General features: G+C 38.3%; 3 protein-coding genes across 3 annotated transcripts in view; 2 read left to right on the forward strand and 1 right to left on the reverse strand.

Annotated features, from left to right (window-relative positions):
* Positions 1-934: 934 nt before the first annotated feature.
* Positions 935-3,075, forward strand: MSRA5 (Peptide methionine sulfoxide reductase family protein). Its single transcript, XM_048111716.2, has 4 exons — positions 935-1,235; positions 1,970-2,082; positions 2,175-2,319; positions 2,548-3,075. Exons 1-4 carry the CDS (start codon positions 960-962, stop codon positions 2,743-2,745), a joined length of 732 nt encoding a protein of 243 aa, XP_047967673.1. The 5' UTR covers positions 935-959; the 3' UTR covers positions 2,746-3,075.
* Positions 3,076-9,903: 6,828 nt separating this feature from the next.
* PIN1AT (peptidylprolyl cis/trans isomerase, NIMA-interacting 1) lies at positions 9,904-13,171 on the forward strand. Its single transcript, XM_048110121.2, has 2 exons — positions 9,904-10,301; positions 12,865-13,171. Exons 1-2 carry the CDS (start codon positions 10,067-10,069, stop codon positions 12,987-12,989), a joined length of 360 nt encoding a protein of 119 aa, XP_047966078.1. The 5' UTR covers positions 9,904-10,066; the 3' UTR covers positions 12,990-13,171.
* A 5,729-nt stretch (positions 13,172-18,900) lies between these two features.
* The window catches only part of LOC148931188 (uncharacterized), a 46,403-nt gene continuing 40,095 nt past the window's right edge, over positions 18,901-25,208 (reverse strand). Inside the window, exons 5-6 of the mRNA XM_089066748.1 lie at positions 19,070-20,465; positions 18,901-18,945 (exon numbers count right to left, since the gene is read on the reverse strand). Of these exons, the coding sequence (XP_088922874.1) occupies positions 18,901-18,945; positions 19,070-20,465 (1,441 nt within the window). The remainder of the gene's footprint in view (positions 18,946-19,069; positions 20,466-25,208) is intronic.

Consider the following 25,208-nt stretch of genomic DNA (forward strand, 5'->3'; position numbering starts at 1 on the left):
TTTATCTTAATCTTCGTGCAAAAAAAAAAACGCCTCTATTACTATGGAACGGAGGGAGTGTAAAATAAAAAATAGTGCAACTTATTGGAAAAGCAAGTGGTGCAAGAATATGACTTGTAGTGTTGGTTATTACTTCATCCGTTCCAAGAGAATATGTATTTCTGGTTATATACAAATTTTAATGCACAATAAGTAAAAACCATGAGAAAGATAGAAAGAAAATGTAATTAAAGTATTGTTGATAGAGAATGAGTCTTACATCAATAGAGACAAGAAAAAAATCCAAAACTAGAAAGTGCATATTCTTATGGAATAGACTAGAAAGAAAATAGTGCATGCTCTGCGACAGAGAGAAGTATTTATGGTAAAGTATAAAAAGTTGACATGATATACGATTAAACATAATAGTACTAATATTACTTACTCCATCCGTCCCTCATTATGTGTCTCAATTTTTCATTTTAATTTGTCCCTTATTAATTGTCACATTTCATTTTTACTATTGTTATTAATAATGGATCACAGTTTCCACTAATTCATTTTTCCTCACATTACAATAAAACTAATACTCTATAAAAATAGAATTCACGTATCACTAACTTTTTCAACTCACTTTTATGTATTTATTTAAACTCATGTCGGGTTGAAGTGAGATAGGTATTAGGGACGGAGGGAGTATAATTTAGGGACGGAGGTTGTAACTGTACTGAACACTCCATATATTTAATTGTATAACCAACTAATGATTTTGATTAATTTTAATAAAAATTAAATAAATTGACATTAGTTACTTTTGGGGGGTGAAATTTTAATGTTCAGCGTATATTTTAAGTTTTAACATTGGCTATTCGCTAATTTAATTATTTGTAGTATTTTTTAAAAGGGGGGATAATTAAGGTATGTGCTCAATAATTCTATTTATTCAATCTCCAATCATTCGCATTTCCCTGTTGGTGAGAATGAAGGTAACTGCTTTATTTTTCCTCCTCACTTCTATTTCCCTGGCTGCGAACTCAGCTCTGAGCATCAGATTTCCCGATCGGATCTCCATTGACCCCAATCAAGCATCCGATCTGCCCCTTAAAACTGCGGTTTTCGCTCTCGGAAGCTTTTGGAGGTCGGAGGCGGCGTTCGGTTGCCAAAACGGCGTCGTCAGAACCACCGCTGGTTATGCCGGCGGATCTAGGCTTAATCCCGAGTACCGAAGCTTAGGAGACCACGCCGAGTCCGTTCAGGTTGCACTCCTATCATTTTCCACTTTCATTATTCTCCATTTTCTGTCATCCAATTGATTATTGCGATTAGCTTTTCACGCTCAATTTGCCTTTCCAATGCTGATTTCGTTAGAGGAAGAATGCGATTGAGAGCGTTAGATACGAGTAATAGTAATATTATCGTGGTGAGAATTAATGGATGACTGTTTAAGGATTTATATAAGTATGCAGATGTGATTTGTATCCATTAGATATTGGTTATCTCAGATTTCATGTATGCAGTATGTTTTTAATGTGGAATAATAGTTATACTTGTCCTGGTTTAATTATAGTTTGATGTATGTGATCTGATAAAACATTGGTACCAGTTATAATCCGTTCTCATCTAGTGAATTAAACAAGGCGTGCATTTAATTTTAGGTTATTGACAACCACATGCTCACACAAAATGAAGGTTTGATCTAACCTAGTTTTGTAACTTCTTGGTTTCCACAACTCGGAGTTCATATAATTTATGATGATCATGAAGTTGCAAGAATCTGTACTAAAAGCATTGATTCTAGGGAGTTCACTTTTTATAAACATGCAATAGGTGACACCATAGTTAGATACAGTTAAGGTGAAACACCCTCTGTGGCCTGCTGCTCGACCGGAACATCTATTACACTTGACTCCTAGTTTAACTAGCTGCTTTTCCCTGCCCTGCACGGGTGGATGTTGGAATAGTTTCTCAGTGGTCCAATCATTCCGTGCAGGTAGAATATGATCCCAGAATTACAAGTTTCCGAGAACTACTTGATGTCTTTTGGAGCAGTCATGATTCTAGGCAAGTGTTCGGTCAAGGTCCAGATGTTGGGAATCAATACCGGTACTTATTTTCACTTCCAGAACTCCTCTTATACAACCGTGCCCCAGAAACATAAGTCCACTGACTTGGTGAATCATTTATAACCTGAGTAGGTCTATAATCTTCACAAACGGCACTGAAGAATCGAGGATAGCTGCTCTCAGCAAAGAAAAGGAACAAACACGATCAAAGAACAGCATTATTACCACTCAAATTGTACAGCTAGGAGTATTTTATCCCGCAGAGCCAGAACATCAGGTTTGTAATTTAACACATATATCAAGCTTGCATTTCCCTTTTTGGTTTGTTCGAATACTTAGTATGATGATGCAAGTTTTTCCGATTTCAACATAACAAATATTACAAAAGATCTGAAGAATGTGGAGCAGTCATCTTTTAACTTGTATGATTTGAAAATCCTTTAGCACACTACTGTATAAGCATTTCTTAGATAATTAGCTTACTGTCTGCTGGCCTTTCTTGTAGAAATTTGAACTCAAACGCAATCATTTTCTTCTCCAATTGATCGGAAACTTGCCCGAGGAAGAGCTCGAGAGGTCCAACCTAGCAACAAAACTGAATGGATATGCAGCAGAGCTCTGTCCACCTAGGTCGCAGAGGCTGATTAATGACAAGATCAATAACATCGTAAGAAAAGGCTGGCCAATGCTAAGGGAGATCTAACTCGACTCTCTTTGAGTCCTCGACCATACTGATATAGCTGCCCCAATCGGAGCCGACGTTTATCAGCTGACTGCATTTTCCTCGTTGATCAGAGCTTCATCATCTTAGCTAAAGCTGATTAACTCAAGGCTAGCCCACTGCTGATCGAGGCTAGTGCCTTTTTGCTGGAGGAGTTGTACTTATTGATGTGTCAATGATCGCTATTCTTTTATATATATATATATATACTACTACTACTACTCAGGCCCGTGTGATGTGCGGCTGACGAACTTTTTATAACAATCGCGTTAGTACATAATTATGAGTTTATAATAACTATTTATTTTACAATTGTTACTTAAACAGAGAGAATATTTGAATTGATTATATATTAATTCAAATTCAGTATAATTTCATTGTGATGATGAATTGATTTATACTAATTCAAATTCAGTATAGTTTCATTGCATAAACAGTGATGAACACGGATTGTACTTATACTCAGTGTATAAGACACAATGCGGTAAAATTAATATTATTGAAACTTTAGTTATAACATACTCCCTCCGTCCACAAAAAATAAAGCACAATTATCATTTTTGGCCATCCACGGAAAATAGAGTATGGAAAGTTTTCAACAAATAATAACCATACACATCATTCCACTAACACTACTTCTTACTTACTTTTTCTCTTTCTCTCTTACTTTACCAATTTTACATTAAAACTCATACCGTATACAAATTGCTCTATTTTTTGTGGACGGAGGGAGTATTCTATACACTAACTAAAATGCATAAATAAAATGCGCTTGTACCACTACAACACTATTTACCCGATGGAGAGAGAACATGGGAACCAAATATACTGACGCAGCATTTATGAACTTTGAAGACAAAGAATGGTTCGTAGAGCTGAATCAGGAAGAACACATGAAGACTTCCTTGTAAAATATTAGTACATAATTAATTGCAATGAATAAAATGTAAAATACATTATACATTAAAAAAAACTTCTTTGTAGACTACAGTAACATTACAATGTTCTTCTTCATTTCCACATACTAACATTTTCAAACCCTCACGACTTGTAAGTTGTAACCCTTGAAATAGCCACACAAAATTGACCATGACTAAAAACTAGGTTTTTAAAAAACAAACCATTATGAGACAAGGATTTCCCTTACTCTTATAGTTATTAATGGTCATCGCATAAGACACAATCAATGGCATTGAAACTTAAAAGGCAACCTAATATCACAAAGGATTAGGCATAATCGAGGCACCAAAAGAAAATCTCCAGTACAACGACCTATAAGAACTTTTGCTTCCAAAACATAATCTCCAAGTCTAGTAATAACCAACCTAGACCATTACACTATCCAATATTATGATTAATATTTCTCAACAACATCACTGAAGTGCCCATCTTAAGATGTAATTCAAGATTTGGAATACTAGAACACCATATCCCATTCAACAATTAGGCATTATGAATTTCATCTAAAATACCATAACAATTCGACATTATGAATTTCATATAAAATACCATAACACTTAAATAAATTCGATCATCCAAACCATTTTGAGCCATCATATACTGATTTAACATTTCAACAACTTCTAAAGTCGGCGCTAATATAGCTCAATCTTCTAAATAAGACACATCCTCAACATTTTGTTCGTATGTTGGATAAGTTGAAGAAACAATACTCTGCAAAGGATCACCATTACATTCCAACAACAAATCTGCCGGAATAACATCTTGTCCACGTCCATCACTACAATCACCAATACCTATTAGCCAGAAAATTTTCTTAATTTTGAAATTTCAATGTCAGAATCAACATTCAACAATCTCATGTTTTTTTGTTAATCTGAACACCTTGCAATGATCCCATATATACGACGAATTAATAGTACTTAGTATTCATGACATCTTGTTTGCTACCTTTAGGAATAACAAGTAAGATTTGATGAAAGTCACCACAAAAACTACTGATATACCTCCAAAATGTAACCCATCATCCATTTCTTTTGAGGAACGTTTCAGATCACAGAGAGTTCTATCCAAAGCTTCAAAACTATACTGATGCATCGTTGGAGCTTCATCCTAAATAATAAGTTTAGTCCTAATGATAAGTTTAGCAAGTGAACTTCCTTGGTTAATAATACAAAAGGAATCCTCATTTAAACTTGATGGAGTTTTAAACCGAGAATGACAGTCTTTCCACCAGGCAAGAACAACGATGTTATTTCACTCGAAGCAACATAAGCTACATTCAAGACAATTTCTCCCTTCGAACTAACAGCAACTGACAAAGCCGACCACAAAAAAGTTCTAGACCCACTTGAACCATATACAAAAATGTCTCTCCAATACGAACTTATTATAGAGTTATACACATGATGTTGTCCAGCATTAAACTTAGAGAAATAAATTGCATGATCTTCAGCTAAAGCTTCTCTATCATAAGACAACTCCTCCGTTATCAATCGATTCCGAGCTGATTGAAAATATTCTTCTAATGAAAATGGCCATTGATGCAAAATCATGTAAACCTATCCCCAACTGTAACAACATTTTTTCAATATCAACTAAAGCAAAATTTCGAATCTCCATTTCACTCATCACCAACTCTGAAAAAAAACAATGAAGTAATACATGGTTAAATAAATCAAGTAAACAATAATTACAAAATAAGTCATAACAAATATTACCTGGATGTTTAAACAACATACGTTATCTATAATTATTCATAATACATCTTAACTTCATCCACTTCTTTAACAGATTCAACATCTGTTGTAGAATTATATAATGAAACTGTTACTCGATCATTACCTTTGTTAACATACTTAAATAAATACTTGATGAATCGAGATTGATCACCATTCAGTATTAATGTGGGCTCCATATTTCATCAACAAATACCGATTATGAGGCACAATATATCGATTATCTAAAGGTATATCATTATTTCTTCTTCTATAGACTGCTGCATATCCATGTCCATCAACTATTGTAATATCCCTATATTTCTTTGGGATATGTTTAGTACAACGATGCTCGGGCATGCAAGGAGAATTAGGTCTTACTATACCACATGGTCCATACACCATAAATTCACACAACTCTGAATCATATATCGAGCACCACCAGTATAACTTGATGGCAAAGTTACTCCCACCCCTAACCTAGAACCATCAGTTTCACCACTTAATAAATCATCCGCCAAACCTTTATACAAATCACAACGTAAAGTTGGTGAGAATGCGCACACTTCAATCTGCCAACTTCTACCATAGTATATGTCACACCTCAACCCCTATAATATACTATATACTAATAATAAACAAAATACAAGTTAAAGTAACTAAATCACATATCAATTACATCACCATCCAAAATCTATAGTTACAAAATCCATCATTTATTAGCTTGTTTACAAACATTATAAATCAGCACACATAAACATAAACATTAAATATCATCAACAGTTTCATATCCATACGCATATGCCTCTATTTTCAATTTATTATTCTATGACAAATCAAGTTAGATATCTGCCCGGGATTTCCATTGTATACGACCAGTAAGTCCCATTGCCTTTGTACATATATATGGGCCGAAGATCCATTGCCATTGTATAATATGACCTGTAGGTCCATTGCCATTGCATATGACCCGAAGGTCCATTGCCATTGTATATATGACCCATAGTCTATTGCCATTGTATATGACCCGTAGGTCCATTGCCATTGATATTCAGACTCAGGGCAAGACTGCCACAGATCCTGTTTAGTCAAATGATCCATATAGTTCCAATATCATATGTAAAACATATCCATTGCAATAATCACATATCCATATCATAATAATAATTCCAATATGATATATAAAATATATCCATTGCACTAATCACATATCTATATCATATTCCACCATCAATATCAAATACTCCCTCCATCCGAAGATAAGCGAGTCATATTCTTTTTTGGGATGTCCCACTATATATAAGTGAACCATTTCCCTTTTTTGCAAAAAATCTCATCTCTTAATTTATTCTCCACCTACTTTATTTTCTCTTTACTTCTCTACTTTTCTTTCTGTCATACTTTACTCTCTCTCTACTTTAACTATTTAAATACCAATTCCTTAAATCTCGTACCCAAAATAAGTGTTTCGCTTATCTTGAGACGAGGGAGTACTACATAACTATATCACCATGACATCATATAATCAAATATTAATTTCAAGCCGACCTTTATCAATCAAACATATAACACATTGAAAAATTACATCTCATTACACACATGGTCTAACCGAATTCCTACTTCTGTCTACTGATTTAGAACCTTTGATCGTTGAAACCATGAATCTAACTCTTCTTTTAACCATGTATTTTCTGCTCTCACATTCGTCCTTTTTCTTTCTCTAATCCTCCTCCTTTTGTACTATGCTCTATGCGAACATATAAATTGTGCATACTAACGTCGGCTAACTAAACTACTTGTTTATGATTTCAAATAAATTCACCTAGATGCAAGAGATGCGCTATTTCATGTGACTACACGCTCTCCTATCTTATATATAAAAATGCACTTATTATTTTAAACTATAAAAAAAAATACAAATGAAGCAACAATGTAAGTTCACATTTATTTACTTTGTAGACATATTATATACATGTAATTCACATTTATCGACAACACGTATTTACATGTTTATATATATGTAGCCTCTTAAAACATGGATCATTTTCCATACGTACACAAGTATATATATATATATAACATGTACGAGAAGTATTATATTGCTAACTCATAACTTAATTGTTAATTACAATTAAATAATACTTTCTCCGTCCAGCAATAGAAGTCCCGTTTTTTCGTTTTGGGACGTCCGGGAATAGGAGTCCCGGTTCTACTTACCATATTTAGACAATTTAATTATCCCCCCCCTTCTCACTAATTTACACAATTGCCATAAAAAAACACTCCCCACCCAACTTTAATTTCACTCTCTCACTCTCGGTCTCACTATCCCAATCGCCGCCCTCCTCCTCCTCCTCCTCCCAATTGCCGCCGCCGCCTACTTCTCCTCCCAATCGCCGCCGCCGCCTACTCCTCCTCCTCCTCCTAATCGCCGCCTCCTCCTCTTCCTAGTACCCTCTGAAACCCTAACCCCCTTCTATGGGTTAGCTTCGGATTTCGGACGGAAAATTCAACTTCCACGTTGGCCTCGTCCGAATCCAACGCCGGAGTGGACCTTCGACACGTAGGAGGGGTCGATCCTGACTCCTATTGCAACCCACCTTTCTCCTATCCCATATTTGAAAGCTATGCCATGGATGGTGGCTGATTTGAAATTTTCGGTTCAGATTTGGAGCAGATTTCCACTCATTTTGCTAGTAATGGAAGACATTTTGTTTAAGTTGAGGGTTTTTTTAAATTTAGTTTTTAATTTATGTCCATAAATATATTGGCAGCTTGAAATTAAAAATTTCATTGTGCGTTGGGTTCATTGAAATGGTATGCGATGCAGAAAAAAAATAAAATTGGCAGCTTCTTTTTCAATACAAGATGAAGCAAAAATGTTTAACACAATTGAGGTGGGTCCCAAATTCCATTATCACACACCATTTATAACACACTCCAAAACTATCTTAAAACACGTGCCCTTTCGAAATGGGACTTCTATTGCTGGACGGAGGGAGTAGTCATTAGATATTTAAATTAAGGGTTTAGATCATTAATCCTTAAATGTCAATACGATCAATGAAAAACGCCAATAAGGCCATATGACTAATTCAAAAAATATCAAATGGGTACTAATGTCAATTAACTACATGTTTAGTTATAGATAACTTTAAAAAGAAATTCCAAAACTTTAAATTCATATAACATATATCAAATTAAAGATAATTTCATAAGGATTCCAACGATATCCTACATGCATATGTTCCGACGTCAAAATTTGATAAAAATTTTAAATTTTTTTAATTTTTTCGTACAAGTAGAAATGTCAACATACCATATAAAATATGTAGAATGTCAATATAAACAATGTGTTACATTCTTAAAGCATTGTGTTGACATTCTCAAAGTATTTTGTTGATATTTTCGAAACATTATATTGACATTTTCATCCAAAATCCTAATTTGGAGGGTTTTTTTTTATCTTTTTTTATTTTATTAATAAAAACAAAAATTACACGTGGAAAATTGTAGACCACACGTTTTCTAAAATCTCATGACCTTAAATTAATTGTAGTTAGCAATTAAATGATGTGTTAGCAATTGATAACTCCCCTAACATGTACTATATTTCTCTATTACTTTCACTTAATTATAGATTTTAATAAATAACTATATTTATATGCTTTACAAATACTAATCTTACGTGCGTGTGTGTATATATATGTACATTTTAACTATATAAGAAGATCTCTCATAATATTACATATCTATGGTATAATACTCACTTGCTATAATATAAATAATAATAATATCTAATAACTAGAAATTTTATAATCATACAAACTGATAAATGATTTGGATTAGGGATGTCAAAGCATGAACTATAAATTGTTGGAACAATTGCCTAGAAGATATATTAAAGACAAGGAATTTAAACTATGATGCAAATAATAGGAAAAAATATTCTCAAAGATTAAAGAAATTGAATTTCTCAGATTGTTGTCTAGAATTATAAAAAAAAAACCGTATTATGATATTATTTGCCGAAATTTTTTTGTGGGTGGGAAATAACAAACTCGGGAAAAGTTCTTGATACTATTTGTCAAGTTGAAAGTTCGTGTAAAAACTCATCTTTATAAAAAGTTCCATGATATTATGGACAAATATTCCTTAATTAAATCATAACTTTTGCACATTTCTCAATTGTTTTGTACAATTAAAATTTTGATGAAATTTATTGTGACTTTTATACTCTATCATTTATCTTCACCGAGTACATAATAATCATCTAAAATCGACCGTCATAGAACAATACCAAATTTATTAAGAAATTAACCAAAAATTAAAATAATAAATTTTATTAAATTGTAATTATATAAAATAATTGAGAAATTTTCAAAATAATAAGTTAATTAGCTAAGCAATCAAAAATTATTTAAATGGCAATTTCTGAATTTATTAATTACTAGTACTACTGTAAATTGTAAATTGGCAAATTGAGCAGCTGCTCCATTTCCATAGAACTGTAGAGAGAAATCTCCCAATCCGCCAAAATAGATTCCGATCGGAAGAGGAAGCCGTCGGCGGATCGCGCCGACCGCCACCAAAAGCACAAGCACAGCACCTCTAAAAAGTCCAAGATGTCCTCTTCGGAGAAGGTCAAGGCTTCGCACATTCTCATCAAGCACCAGGGCTCCCGCCGCAAGTCCTCCTGGAAGGATCCCGACGGCATCCTCATCTCCGCCACCACCCGCGACCAAGCCGCTTCCCAGCTCCAGGACCTCCGCCGCGACATCCTCGCCGGCGACGCCTCCTTCAAGGAACTCGCCACCAAGCACTCTCACTGCAGCTCCGCCAAGCGCGGCGGAGATCTCGGTCCGTTCCGATTTCTCTCATAACCCTACCTCCTCATGCTTTTAATTCATTATTATTACCTAGGGTTTTTCGATGAATTAGATGGATTTTGCTGCCAATTACTAGTTTTTTAAGGTCTACTATATTAATTAAGATACAAAAATGGGGAAAACCCCATCACCGTCTCCAGGTAGTGGATTGGAGCTAATTGTATTTATTCCTTAGGTTTGGTGTTTGAATAAGGATGTCTTTTTGCACGTTGAGTCATAATAACTGAGATCACTTGCATAAAATGTGATATAGAATAGGGAGTACTATATGTTGTCAACAGTGATTCCTTGGGGAAATTTGAACACATGAAATCCATTATGTTGGTTGAATATCTGCTATTTAGATCAATACTATAAGCTTAAACTAGGCTACTGGTATAATTAGGCTTGGATAATAAATGAGCAGGAGGACTACACAAGATTATCTTATAATGATTGTTAGTTATTGTTATTCATATTATACTTCGCTGTATCTACAATAACAATCATTGCCTGCAACTCATTCTATATTTGTATACCAACAGGGAGCTGCACCACCACCACAGCATTATAAAATAGGTGCATTAAAATTACTATGTCAGAAGAGAATACTATAGTTGGCCATACTTTGAGCTGAATAGGTACCTAGTTGGTCATGGCTGCTCCAGCAATCATATGGTTGCAAATTGCTGTAAAAATGAAAGAACTCATGGAAAATAAAACTTGGTTGTTGAACTTGCAAGCAGTAACTCACATAATTCAATAATTCATGCCCCAAAAACTGCTTAAAATTATTTTAGAAGTGCCTAAAACTGCATTCTTTAATCTATGTGTCTTTTGAGATGTTATTAATGGGATGGAGGGAGTACTAACAAGGACAAAATCGTATTTCAATAATAAACATTTCTTGGAATAGTGAAGTGCGACAACCAAGGGTTGAGTCTCCTTAAGATTATTTCAGATTGAATATTAGCATAACTTTTCAGCCAATATTCAAGTGTTGCACGATTATTAGAAATAGTATGTGCAAGCACAATACTGAAATTGGCCATTATTTGCTTTACCTGAACAATTAATTTTATCAGTGACACGCTGGTCTCTTTTTCCTTTCCTTTTCTGAGGAAAGTAACACACTCATCTTGGTCTGGGGCTCTCGGTTGTTTCAGCCATCGTATGGTTGCAAATAGTGCAAGCAAATTAACAGATTGATTCAACTGGATCAACTACTAGTCTCTTTAATGTGTATTTTTGCCATAGCATTGGCCATTGAGCCCTATCATGCACTTTCATCTGCCAGCGATCTTATTTTGGTGTGAATGTTGGACAGTTTTGTGTTATGTGCTATCATTTCAATAAGGCCATATGTACTAATCTAACCACATAAAAGCCTATATTTTAAAATTTTCAAATCTAACATAATACATAAATATTGACAAAAAAGATACCTGATAAATTGATATTCTTTTCAAATGTAACCTGGGTCAACTTTCCGGCACCTTATTGTTAAGTTGGCAACTGAAATATCTTATTTCCACATTGTTAGTTATGTTTCAGTTGAAAAAGCCATGTCATATTTCGGCTCCCAGCTTAATAATAAGGTGCTGGAAACTTGACCCGGTTTAGATTTGAAATGAAAATTAATTTATTAGGTACATTTTTGTTAATATTCATTTATTGCGTTAGATTTGAAAACAAAGGCTTCTATTAGGTTAGATTAGTATATTTGGCCATTCAATAATGGTGGTTGGATAGATCCATGGGAGTAAGACATGAATACCTATGTTCCTGATGTCTTCACACCTATTTTTATTTGGTTGATTTTCCTGCTCCCTGAGCAGGACTTTTGCGTTCCTCTTTTCTGGGTTCAATTCTAGTACCTATTCCAACTGTATGGCTGGCTTGCGAAATATCCCTATTGTTCTATGTAGAATAATGATTTCTTAATTACAGATAGCCTGTTGTGGCATTAAACCCTATACTTAATTTAGCTTTGTCCAATTCTGTTGATGTGTGCCTCAAAGCATTCTGGATGATATTACAAGATGTACATATTCACAGAAAAGGTTATAGTTTGTTAATCCCAATTTATGATTGCTTGCCCATTGCCCACCCTATGTTTGGAATTCTTCAAATCTCAGCTCTCTTTTTTAATATTGTCATATTTCTAATGCATGCTTTCCAATTCTGACATTGAGGCCTTTGTGCTAGGGCATGTCTCTTAGCTTCTAACTCCATAAAGAAACTTAACATCATTCCATGTATAATATTTGTTTCCTTCAGTGCCTTTTCCCTGTTTTTCAGGATCCAAGAATAAGTTTTACCAGTTTAGAAGAAATAGTTAGCAAAGAAAAAAGGAATTATTGATAGATATCTGAATATATTGGATTAAAACCTCTGCATTTTTGCCTTATAGGCCAAGAATAATTATTGTATATGATGAATAAACAAGAATAGCAAACTAAAATCAGTATTGGTAATGGCAGCAGTGGACCTTGAGGCATGGTCTTGCTGATTTGTTGGGTGTTATGAGTTATAACTAACTGAAATTGTTGCAGGTTCATTTGGAAGGGGTCAAATGCAAAAGCCTTTCGAAGAAGCAACATTTGGTCTTAAGGTGGGAGAGATAAGTGAGATCGTGGACACTGATAGTGGAGTTCATATCATCATGAGAACAGCCTAATTCTTTGCATTCAGGCTATAGGCTATATACCAACCAAATTTGTGTGCCATTCCAGTCTGAATTGAAACATATAAGCAGATTTTTGAGCTGCTCATTCTGATTCTATTATGTTCATGATATACTTACAGTCAATCAATCAATCAACATATTTGGGATATACTATATAATATTTGCTTCTTATCTGTTTCTTTAGCATGATAATCTGTACAATGTTCATATTTGCTCTTAAAAATAGATGGGCTCTTTATAGATCTGTTCCAAGGCAAATTAAATGAGTCAGCCCTTCTTATTTTATTTATTTTCAGAATTTAGACTTGAAAGTCCAAAGCAAAACTCCATTCCATAATAGTGGGTTTATTTTGCCATTTTGTACATTTCATGGTAGTGAAGTCATTTCTTTATTTTTTTCTCTTCAACTCTCTATGTTTTACATATTCTACTTTATTTTTCATTTACTTAACTCACTTAATACAATTTTTTTTAAATCGCGTGCTGAAAACAAACGCCTTCACTACCGCGGAATGAGGGAGTACTGGAAATTATTTTTGAATGATTTGCTTCTGTAGCGGCCTTCGAGTGTGGCGAAACCTAGAAAACAACATGAATGATATTTTGTCAATAGACTTACTTACACATTGGTCTATTGGGAATGGGGATGGCGAGGTGATTGGCCTAACAGTACTCATATATGCTTGATCCCTACGTGCTCAATGCCATGTCGCCGTGTAGTTGCACACGACATGCTTTAAAGATTGAGCACGCAGTTGCGCATGCTTTTAGATAATGAATTATTTGTACTCATCTGTTTAAAATAATTTTTTTTAGGAGATCATTCCGATTACGATTTTACTGTCATAGTCATTTGAATCAAATCATTTGACACAACCCAATTGAACCATCATCTCATACTTGCCAACATATTGATGGTGAAAAACACCTCTAAATCTTGTCAACATATGGATGGGGAAAATCACTTCCAACTTCTAAGGGTAAGTAGCCACAGCTACTTGCATATAGTTAGGAGTATTATGAAAGACCTCAAAATTAAGTGAAATTAGATCTCTATCTTGTATGCATTTATATCACCTCTAAAATAAAACATACTCCTCTGTCCCATAAAAATTATCACATTTTTCCATTTCCGGCCGTTCCATAAATTTTATCTCATTTAACTTTTTATCATTTTTGGTAGTAGACCTCATATTCCACTAACTCATTCGTACTCACATTTTATTATAAAACTAATGTATAAAAGTATGACTCATATTCCACTAACTTTTTTAACTCACTTTTAATTACATTTCTTAAAACCCGTGTCTGGTCAAAGTGAGACAATCTTTATGAGACGGAGGAAGTATTCTACAAGTGTCGCGTGATAAAAAAAATCTATATCAACAAGAAGAAATATATATTCAATTTTTTTAGCAGATTTGCAACCCACCCCATTCTGTCTCCGCTAAAAGGTCCAATATGTTCTATATACTTGGAGAAGAACCCCCTGATGCGGCTTATAACACAGCAGGGGGTGTGGTGCTTAAAATGCCAGAATTTGTGAATTAAACGCAAACAACTATACTAACTTTTTTATGTTTTATTCACATCGTTTTAAACACTATTTTATTCAATTAAAATGTAAAACGCACTTAAAATGACATGGCATATTAGAGTATATAGTATTATATATTCTTACTAGGACCATCTCCAACCATTTTGAAGAGTTGATTTTCTGCTTGCTGTATCCTATCAATTTCTAATTACACACTTCCTAGATCCAGTAAATCAACTAGATCACAAGGTCTAGAGACTCACAAGACTGGAAGTCTGGTCGTTGGTACGCAAGCAAACCTTCAAAACCCTCAACCACAGATACTAAACTAGCACAGGGAAGTAGGGATCGATCCCACAGAGATGGACTCGTAAAATACATGCGTAGAGAATTGGAAACTATTTTTGGGTTGGCTGCTGCCACGCATATTTTGGGTTGAGGAATTTAACTAAGTGAATTTGGAAATAAAGTACGCTATGCTAACTGCTAGATCTAGGCGAAAATGAATTTTGCATAAGAACTAAGTCAAATCAACTACTAGATCTGGGACTTCTACGAACATATCTAGACCAAGGAGATTAAATCAAGTGGGGACCAAACTCTGAAAAAGGTAAGTACGGACAGAATCGAATCTGCAGCCTAACTAACTAAAGCAGCAACTGAAAATGACTTCATCTTCTTCAACGAACACAAATAAATGCAGAGATCGAGAAAAACAAACTCAGATGTAGATTGGAAACATAATTTTAACGGTAAACGAAACAACGACGGAAATCACACTACTAGACGAAGCAAACCAAGCAGAACAAAATCCCCATAATCTCATGCACAAATTTCACCTCCCCTGTTCAGATCCACACTTCGGATGCTAAATCCACTCCGGATCCAAGCATCCGAACAAAAATCCAACCGAACACAACTTCAATACCACGATTCTCGAATCTCCTAAAATATTCAGCAACAAATTCAAGAGAACATCTCAAATAAACAAACCAAAATAGCAAGCGTCATAATAATCAACACGAAATCCAACTTCATCAAGGCAAATCAAACGTAAACAGAACGGTTAAACTAATCCAGCAACAAAAACAGCAAGCTCGACTTCCAAAAGTGAAGTTCGAGACGGAACAGAGTAGTAAACAGAAATTAAGAGAACAATTGTTTCTTCGCCCTCAAGGGACGGTGGTGCACTGATACGTAATTCACGAAAACGAAAACCACCCCAAATTTCCCATATCCCTAGTGTGTGTGCTAAGAGCGTGACTGTGTGTGGAGTGTAACCGATCTGCCATTCTTGTTGCGCACTCCTTTATTTATAAGCTTCGAGGTGGGGCCCAGCGAGGTATTGATTGACTTGATTGCCCTCAGCTTTTGGCTTCCTTCCTCTAGCTTTTCCTCGTGATTCCGTTCCTGCTCCTCGCTAGATATCCTCCTCCAGCATCTCCTGGATCTAGCGCTACACACACACCTGGCTTAACAAAACTTGTTAGATCCAGCAGAAATGTGATGTTTTTCACTACATAACCAATGCATGAAATTAGCCTTATCAAACTGCTCACACTTAAACCATACTTGTCCTCAAGTATAAAGACAAGAAGAAAAGAAGAATAAGGCGAATTTCAAGCATGGTTATCCCCTTGACCGACTCTACAGACTCTAGACAAAACTCCTACACCTAGACACAACTGAGGCAAAGCTAGACACTAAAACAAAGAGTACATAATCACATAGGATGAAAACATATAAACACATATGCATGAACTGGTTTCAACTTTTAGGCAACCGTCCCCACAAGATTAAGATCAATCCAACAGGCTGCACTCCTCCAAATAGGCCTTTTTCTCCCCTCTACCTAGCCAACCTGTCAGCTCGTCAAGATAGCCTGTTACTTCCCCAATTGTTAGATTCACTCGATCGCTCATTCCTTACCAGGGATGTTAGGACCGATTCTCTCTTAAGTTATTGCCAAACCACTGAAACCTCGGGTTATGAGAATTCCTCCTTCTATCCTCCGTCACTATCCCCCTTTTTTTCTTTTTTTTTTTTTTTTCTTTCTGGACTTCGTCCAGCTTATACCTCCTTGATTTCCTGGACTTCGTCCAGCTTATACCTCCTTGATTTCCTGGACTTCGTCCAGCTTATACCTCCTTGATTTTTTTCTCTCTTTTTATTTCCTCCTCTGGACTTCGTCCAGCTTATACCTCCAGATTTTATGATTATATATTTTCTCCTTTCCCTTTTTTTTATTATTTTTTTCTTTTCTCTTTTCCTTCAGCATTCAGTGGCAGACTTTTGACATGTGTTAGCTCTAAGTGTTATCACAGGCTTATAACTCACCTCTAGAGTAGGGCTTCACAACTAGGCAAGTAAAGGCATTTACTATCGTTCTTGCTTCATTCAGATTGGTTCGGCTTACTAAAGAATCAGGCTTCTAAGTTGGAATACCTCCTATTTTCAATTACTCTCCCTAAGGGAATCTGCCGTATTATATCCACTAGTTCATGCGATACAATCCTAGACCTACAACTCCTCAAAGCATAATAACACTGCATTGATTCCTCTCCCCCTCCCACTTCACTCAAGCTTGTCCTCAAGCCATCGTCGTGAAGGGGGGAAAACAGAGAATTCAATGCAGAATTAAACAACAATTTCACTTCTCACACTTAGACCGAGCAACGGGCTAAGTGGGAGAAGAATAAACCAACAGAAAACATAGAACTTCTCACACTTAGACCAAGCATTGGGCTAAGTGGGAGAAGATAGCATAAAACACAGCAACGCATGGAAATAAAACACAGAAAAAAAAACACAAAAACTAAAATTTACTTGGTCTGGGGAAATTGCTCATTTCTGGGGCTGGCTCCCGCGAGAGCCAGACGGTGGTGGAACACTGGGGCGGTTTGTTTTCACTTTCTTCTTCGCTGGTTGCTCCAGCTCTTCCTTTCCTTCTGCAGCTTGATCGAGTCCTGGTTTCCTCATTAGCATTTTCGTCCTCGGTGGATTTGGAACTTTCTCGGGAATAGTCGGGGTGGTCAACTGCTGGAATGGCTTGATCGAGGGACTGCTGTGGATGATCTTCTGTGCCTCGCCACTTGACCCAGGAGTCGACTTCGACTGGGTCAAGGGAAGCGTCTGATGCAGCCATTTCAACATCCTCGTAGATATCTCTACAGCTTCCGCCACTCTTTCACTTTGCTTGGCACATTTCGTGGCCAAATCTGCTACGTTGCTGCTCAGACCTTTCACTTCCTCCCGACTCCCATTGAGTTCCTTTCGTACCCCACCTAGTTCCTTCATCATCTCCTTCCTCATCAGCTGCATTTCCTTCCTAACGTCTTGCACTTCTTTCCTCATCTCCTGCACCTCCTTCCTAAGCTCTTCCACCTCTTCACTTGGCATGGCCTCCTCAGCTTCCTCTAATTGATTCCCTTGACCGCGACCTAAAAAAATATGAAGACCCCAGACTCCTGGGTCAAGGTTAAAGTACGAGACATAAACCCCCTTTGAGTTTGGGTCTTCGAAAATATTTTTGGAAATTTTTGAATTTTTATTTTGTTTGGATTTTCTTTGTCTTCTAAAGCAATTAAACTATGTACAATTACCTTTGAATATTCTCGAATCCCCTGGATCAGTGTGTAAAAACATAAACATTTCTCTTGACCCAGGAGTTTATCGAGAATATTCCTTTGTCTGGCTAAGTGATAACTGAGAGCGCACGTAGTGGTATTTCCTCCACTACGCATAGCTCAGAATTATCCCTATAGACTTTCAATCGATGGCCATTAACAAGAAAAGGGACCGAGTTAGGAGCACTTCCCTGGATTTCCACTGCTCCGTGTGCGCGGAGGCCAACGATGGTATATGGACCTACCCACTTTGACTTCAACTTCCCTGGCATTAGCTTGAGTCTGGACTGAAATAGAAGTACTTTCTGCCCCACCTGAAGTTCCTTGACCCGGAGGTTCTTGTCATGCCAGAGCTTCGTTCTTTCCTTGTACCACATTGCTGAATCGAATGCCTCTAGCCGTAGTTCCTCCAGCTCCTGTAATTGCAGCTTCCTTTCTTCTTCACATGCCACAGACTTCATATTCATCTTCTTAATGGCCCAATATGCCTTGTGCTCCACTTCCACGGGTAAGTGACACATTTTCCCAAACACCAACCTATAGGGTGACATCCCGATTGGTGTCTTGTAAGCAGTCCTATACGCCCACAAAGCATCGTCAAGGCGTTTACTCCAATCCTTCCTTGTGGTGTTAACTGATTTTTCCAGAATACTCTTTATCTCCCTATTAGAGACTTCAGCTTGCCCATTCGATTGGGGGTGATATGGTGTAGACAATCTATGATGCACGCCGTATTTTCTCATGAGCGCTTCAATAGTGCGGTTGCAAAAGTGTGTTCCTTGATCTGAGATAATCGCTCTAGGAACTCCATATCTGCTGAAGATGTTTGACTTTAGAAACTTGGCCACCTCCTTAGACTCACAAGTGGGCGTAGCCTTCGCCTCTATCCATTTGGAAACGTAGTCTACCGCAACCAATATGTAAGCATTTCCATATGACGACGGAAATGGGCCCATAAAATCCATCCCCCAGACATCGAAAATTTCGCAAATCACTATGGGCACTTGGGGCATCTCATCTCGCCTCGAGATTCCCCCTGTCTGTTGACATCTTTCGCAGCATTGACAGTATTCAAAGGCATCCTTGTTCAATGTAGGCCAGTAGAATCCACTGTCTAAAACTTTCCTTGCGGTTCTCCTTGGTCCGAAATGCCCTCCACACGCCAAGGAGTGACAATGATGGAGTACATCTCTTTGTTCCCATTCAGGAATGCAGCGTCGAATTATCTGATCTGCGCACATCTTCCAAAGATAAGGATCATCCCAGAAGTAATATTTGGCTTCGCTTTTAAGCTTCATCTTCTGGGCCCGGGAAGCTTCCTCTGAACTTGGCACCTCTCCCGTGACCAAGTAATTTGCCAGGTCGGCGTACCATGGTTCTGCGTTACGTACGCGCTTTCCTCGATCAGATTCTCCTGGACCTGTTAAAACTAAGACAGATTCCCAGCTTATCGGTCTAGGTGGTTCGTCCATATAGTACAAATGTTCTTCGGGAAAAACATCGGGAATAGCCTCGTCCGTATCTCCTTGATGAATTCTACTCAAGTGGTCAGCCACTCGATTCTCTGTTCCTCTTTTGTCCCTTACTTCCCAATCAAACTCCTGTAGAAGTAGGACCCATCGAATTAGCCTTGGCTTTGATTCTTTCTTAGCTAGCAAGTACTTTATTGCTGCATGATCAGTGAAAACAATAACCCTTGACCCAAGAAGATAAGGGCGGAATTTTTCGAACGAGTAGACGACAGCCAACATTTCCTTCTCCGTAGTATCGTAATTCTTCTGAGCTTGATTTAGTGTCTTGGACGCATAGAAAATTACGTAGTTTTTCCCATCTATCTTCTGCCCTAGGACGGCTCCCACAGCGAAATCGCTCGCGTCGCACATTATCTCAAAAGGGTGATTCCAGTCTGGTGCCCTGATAATTGGTGCGGACACTAGTCTATCCTTGAGCAATTGAAATGCCCTCTTGCATCCCTCATCAAACTCGAACTCCACATCGTTGTGCAGCAAATGAGTGAGTGGCTGCGCAATTTTTGCAAAGTCCTTGATAAATCTTCGATAAAACCCTGCATGACCGAGGAACCCTCTAACTTCCTTTTGATTTGTAGGATAAGGTAGCTTCGAAATCACTTCCACCTTTGCCTTGTCCACTTGTATTCCTCTTTCAGAGACCACATGACCTGGTGCATTACATAGACCAAATGGCATCCTTCGGTAGGCATAAGTTCCAAAAGGGCATGTAAATGTGGTCTTTTCCTGGTCCTCTGGGTCCACGAAAATCTGGAAATAACCGCTATATCCGTCGAGGAAACAGAAATACTGTTTACCAGCCAGCCTCTCTAGCATCTGGTCAATGAATGGTAAAGGAAAATGATCCTTTTTGGTGGCTTCATTTAGTTTCCTATAGTCAATGCACATCCTCCATCCAGTGACCAGTCGAGTAGGCACCAACTCGTTCTTGTCATTCTTCACCACTTGTATTCCAGACTTCTTAGGTACCATGTGAACCGGACTGACCCACTCGCTATCTGGAATAGAGTATATGATTCCAAGGGACAGTAGTTTCAGAACTTCCTTGAGCACTTCCTCCCTCATGTTTGGATTCAGTTTCCTTTGTGGATCACGCCGAGCCTTTGCCCCTTCCTCTAGTCTGATGTGGTGCATGCAAAGATCAGGGCTAATTCCAACTAGGTCAGAAAGTGTCCACCCTATGGCCTTCTTGTTCCTCCTTATTACTTCCAGCAGCGCACTCTCTTGGTCTTCAGTCAAGCGGCTGTTAATTATCACTGGACAAGTTTCTCCTTCCTCCAGGTATGCATACTTTAAATTTTCAGGCAAAGTTTTCAACTCCTTCTTCGGTGTGATGGCTTCCTGAGGTAAAGGGTTCTCCGCCTTACTTCTTGGCGCCATTTCCTCTAGATTCGCTCCCTCGTCTGGGCTCTTCTCCTGAACAGATCTGGCTGATTGGAATGATAGTGGCTGGTGGCAGAATGCCATGATCGCTTCATTGATCTGATCATCTGTCAAGTCCTGTGTGAAAAAAGTTTCACACCATCCTGTCACCTCCTTTTCTACAGTCTGGCTCAGCTCCGAATTGTCAAACTGTTCCTGCATTAGTTCAGTCTCAAGATATTCTTGGACTAGGGGGTTAATTACATCTACAACATGCAAGTTTTCAACATCAAGCGGTTTTTTCATAGCTTCTTCAATGTTGAAGGTGTATTTCTCCCCATGATAGTCCAGGCATATGGTTCCATCAAACACATCAATAACAGTCTTCGCGGTGCGAAGGAAGGGTCTCCCCAGTAACACCCCACTAGACTCAGCAGATTCATTACCCCTCATTTTTATCACATGAAAATCAGCTGGGTATAGGAAATCATGCACTCTGACTATGACATTTTCCAATACTCCCTCAGGCGATATGCATGTTCTATCGGCCAACTGAATCACTACTTTAGTATCGACCAAACTGACTCCCACCAATTTTTTATATATTGACAGCGGTAGGACATTTATCGAAGCACCTAGATCACACATGGCATGCTCAATTTTAATATCACCTATAGAAATAGGAAGAGTGAACATACCTGGATCTGTACACTTTGACGGCATCCTCCTCTTTTGTATCACGGCGGATACATTTTCTCCTATAACAATCTTCCCATCAGGTTTGGTTTTTCCTGCTATGAATTCCTTGATGAACTTGCTGAAGGTGGGTATTTTCAGAGCCTGCAAAAAGGGTAGGTTAATCTCCAGCTTACTAAATATTTCCACAAGGTCCTCAGTATCATCTTTCTTTTTCTTGGCTTCTCCTCGATATGGGAATGGTTTGGGTCGCTTTACTGCATTCGTGGAACTCCCTGCTGGGGCTGCACCTGTCTCCCTGCTTCCCTCTTTAAGTTCCAACTCAGGTTCTGGATCAAGGAAAAATGGGTCACTTAGTCGAGGCATCGATCCCCTTAAATCTCCCTCCTGGAGGTCATCCTGTATAGGAATTTCTCTGAGTCCAGGATCATCTCCTCGAGACTTCTGATTCCCCTTTTCTCCGTTCATCTGTGAGGGTGTCTCCTCGTTTATCACTTGCTTCGGTCCTTCATAGCCTTTCCCCGATCTCAAGGTAATTTGACTAATATTTGCTCGGTCTGGTGGTTTGACAGTGGCAGGCAATTTCCCTTCATTTCCCCGCATTTCGTTCAGCGACGTGGCCAACTGGGACATCTGCTTTGCCAGCATGTCCATGGCAGACTTCTGCTCCTGCTGGGCATCTTGAATTTTGTGCACCACGTCATTGTTAGCCTGCATGTTATTCTGCATGTGTTGTTGGGAATTTACCAGATCATGCACCATGTCATCAAGATTCCGCTGTGGTCGGAAACCTTGCATTGAACTGGGATTAAATCCTTGATTTTGATTGGTTCCAACCACCTGGTTCTGGCGAAAATTTCCCTGACCTCCTTGATTATTGTTGTACTGGGTTGCTGGACCTGGGTGACTCTGTTGGAAATTTTGATTGTTTCCTGAATTGTTCCTCTGATGCGGTGGCACATAAGAATTCCCTTGGTTGCTCTGGTTCCTGTTGTTCCAGTTATGCTGATCCCCTTGGTTACGGAAATTCCAGTTGTTCAGCCCCTCTTGCTGCTTCCCTGCCCAGTTAGAATTATGCTGTGGTCCTTCCTGATTCCGGCTGGGCCATGTCTGCTGGTTCTCCGCTGGACCTGGGTGTTGTGACTGTGGTTGTTGGTTCCCTTCAGCCCATCTGAAACAAGGATTGTCCCTCCATGGTGCCTCCTTAATCTTCCACTGGTTCCAGTTGGTATTTTGATTACTTTGATTCCAATTCCCCATTGCATTCACTTGAGCTTGGAAATCTCCATCGAGTGAGGGATTATTGTAAAATTGAAGCTGATGTTCCTCTTGACCTGGGTTTTTTTCCTTATCAGTCGACCCAGGGGTATTTTTCTTTTCAATGGCATTTAGCAGTGCCTTCTCCAGTCGATCTATTCTGTCTCTAACCTCTTCTCCTTCTCGTTCCTTAACTGTGTTCGCGGAGCTTCTCCTCATGATAGCACGCGGGTAGTCATACGCCTTCTTCGCGTCGATTAATCTTCCCAGAATCTCGCGTGCCTCGCTTGCCTTATTCTTGGTGAAATTCCCCCCGCTCGAGGAATTCATTAAGTCCTTGGACTCAGGATTTGCTCCTTCGTAGAATAGATAAAATGTTTCAGCCTCCGTCATCCTGTGATTTGGGCAAGCGTCAAGCAGGCCTTTAAACCGAGACCAATATTGGCTTAAAGATTCATCGTAGTCCTGCTTACACTCTTGAATTTCTTTTTTCAAAGCGTTTGTCTTATTGGACGGAAAGAAATAGTCCAGGAACTCCAATTTGAAATCCCTCCATGTGGTGATCGAGTCAGGTGGAAGCCTCAGCAACCAAGTGTTTGCCTCTCCTTTCAATGCAAATGGAATCGCTCGCAGGCGATAGTCCTCCTCGGTAGTTTCGTTAGGCCTTTTCTGGATGCTACATAGCTTACTAAACTCGTTCAAAAACTCATAAGGACACTCATTCCTCCGTCCAGAGAATGTAGGTAAAACGCCCAGCACATTCGTCTTGATCTCAATAGACCGCTGACGTTGATTTGACACTATGGCATGAGCTGGCTCTCCGTCGAGATGTGCAGTTAGCGAACCAATCTCTGGGTCTAGGTCCACTAAGTTTGCCATTACAGACTCCTCTTCCTCCCTTTCCGAATGCTCAGTTTCTGACGACGACCGTGAATCCTCTTTCCCCGATGAATTCCACTCTTCTTCACTCCCTGATTCAAACGGAAATGGATCTACAGTTGACAACCCCGATCTGGTAGTTATGGCGGATGTTGATTCCTTAACTTGCCACTTCAACTGCACGTTCCTTGACCAAGATGGGTTGCTCCAGATTCCTGACCTTGAGCCCTTGCTCATAAACTGCCAAAAGCGAAATTCAAAAGATTAAAACTATTTACACCAAATCTCTAAACACATAAACAAACTACGCCATCCATCCCCGGCAACGGCGCCATTTGAAGAGTTGATTTTCTGCTTGCTGTATCCTATCAATTTCTAATTACACACTTCCTAGATCCAGTAAATCAACTAGATCACAAGGTCTAGAGACTCACAAGACTGGAAGTCTGGTCGTTGGTACGCAAGCAAACCTTCAAAACCCTCAACCACAGATACTAAACTAGCACAGGGAAGTAGGGATCGATCCCACAGAGATGGACTCGTAAAATACATGCGTAGAGAATTGGAAACTATTTTTGGGTTGGCTGCTGCCACGCATATTTTGGGTTGAGGAATTTAACTAAGTGAATTTGGAAATAAAGTACGCTATGCTAACTGCTAGATCTAGGCGAAAATGAATTTTGCATAAGAACTAAGTCAAATCAACTACTAGATCTGGGACTTCTACGAACATATCTAGACCAAGGAGATTAAATCAAGTGGGGACCAAACTCTGAAAAAGGTAAGTACGGACAGAATCGAATCTGCAGCCTAACTAACTAAAGCAGCAACTGAAAATGACTTCATCTTCTTCAACGAACACAAATAAATGCAGAGATCGAGAAAAACAAACTCAGATGTAGATTGGAAACATAATTTTAACGGTAAACGAAACAACGACGGAAATCACACTACTAGACGAAGCAAACCAAGCAGAACAAAATCCCCATAATCTCATGCACAAATTTCACCTCCCCTGTTCAGATCCACACTTCGGATGCTAAATCCACTCCGGATCCAAGCATCCGAACAAAAATCCAACCGAACACAACTTCAATACCACGATTCTCGAATCTCCTAAAATATTCAGCAACAAATTCAAGAGAACATCTCAAATAAACAAACCAAAATAGCAAGCGTCATAATAATCAACACGAAATCCAACTTCATCAAGGCAAATCAAACGTAAACAGAACGGTTAAACTAATCCAGCAACAAAAACAGCAAGCTCGACTTCCAAAAGTGAAGTTCGAGACGGAACAGAGTAGTAAACAGAAATTAAGAG

The sequence above is a fragment of the Salvia hispanica genome, chromosome 3, assembly GCF_029641045.1.
Source record: "Salvia hispanica isolate PSC_SH4W2 chromosome 3, Shi_PSC_v1, whole genome shotgun sequence".
NCBI lineage: Eukaryota > Viridiplantae > Streptophyta > Magnoliopsida > Lamiales > Lamiaceae > Salvia > Salvia hispanica.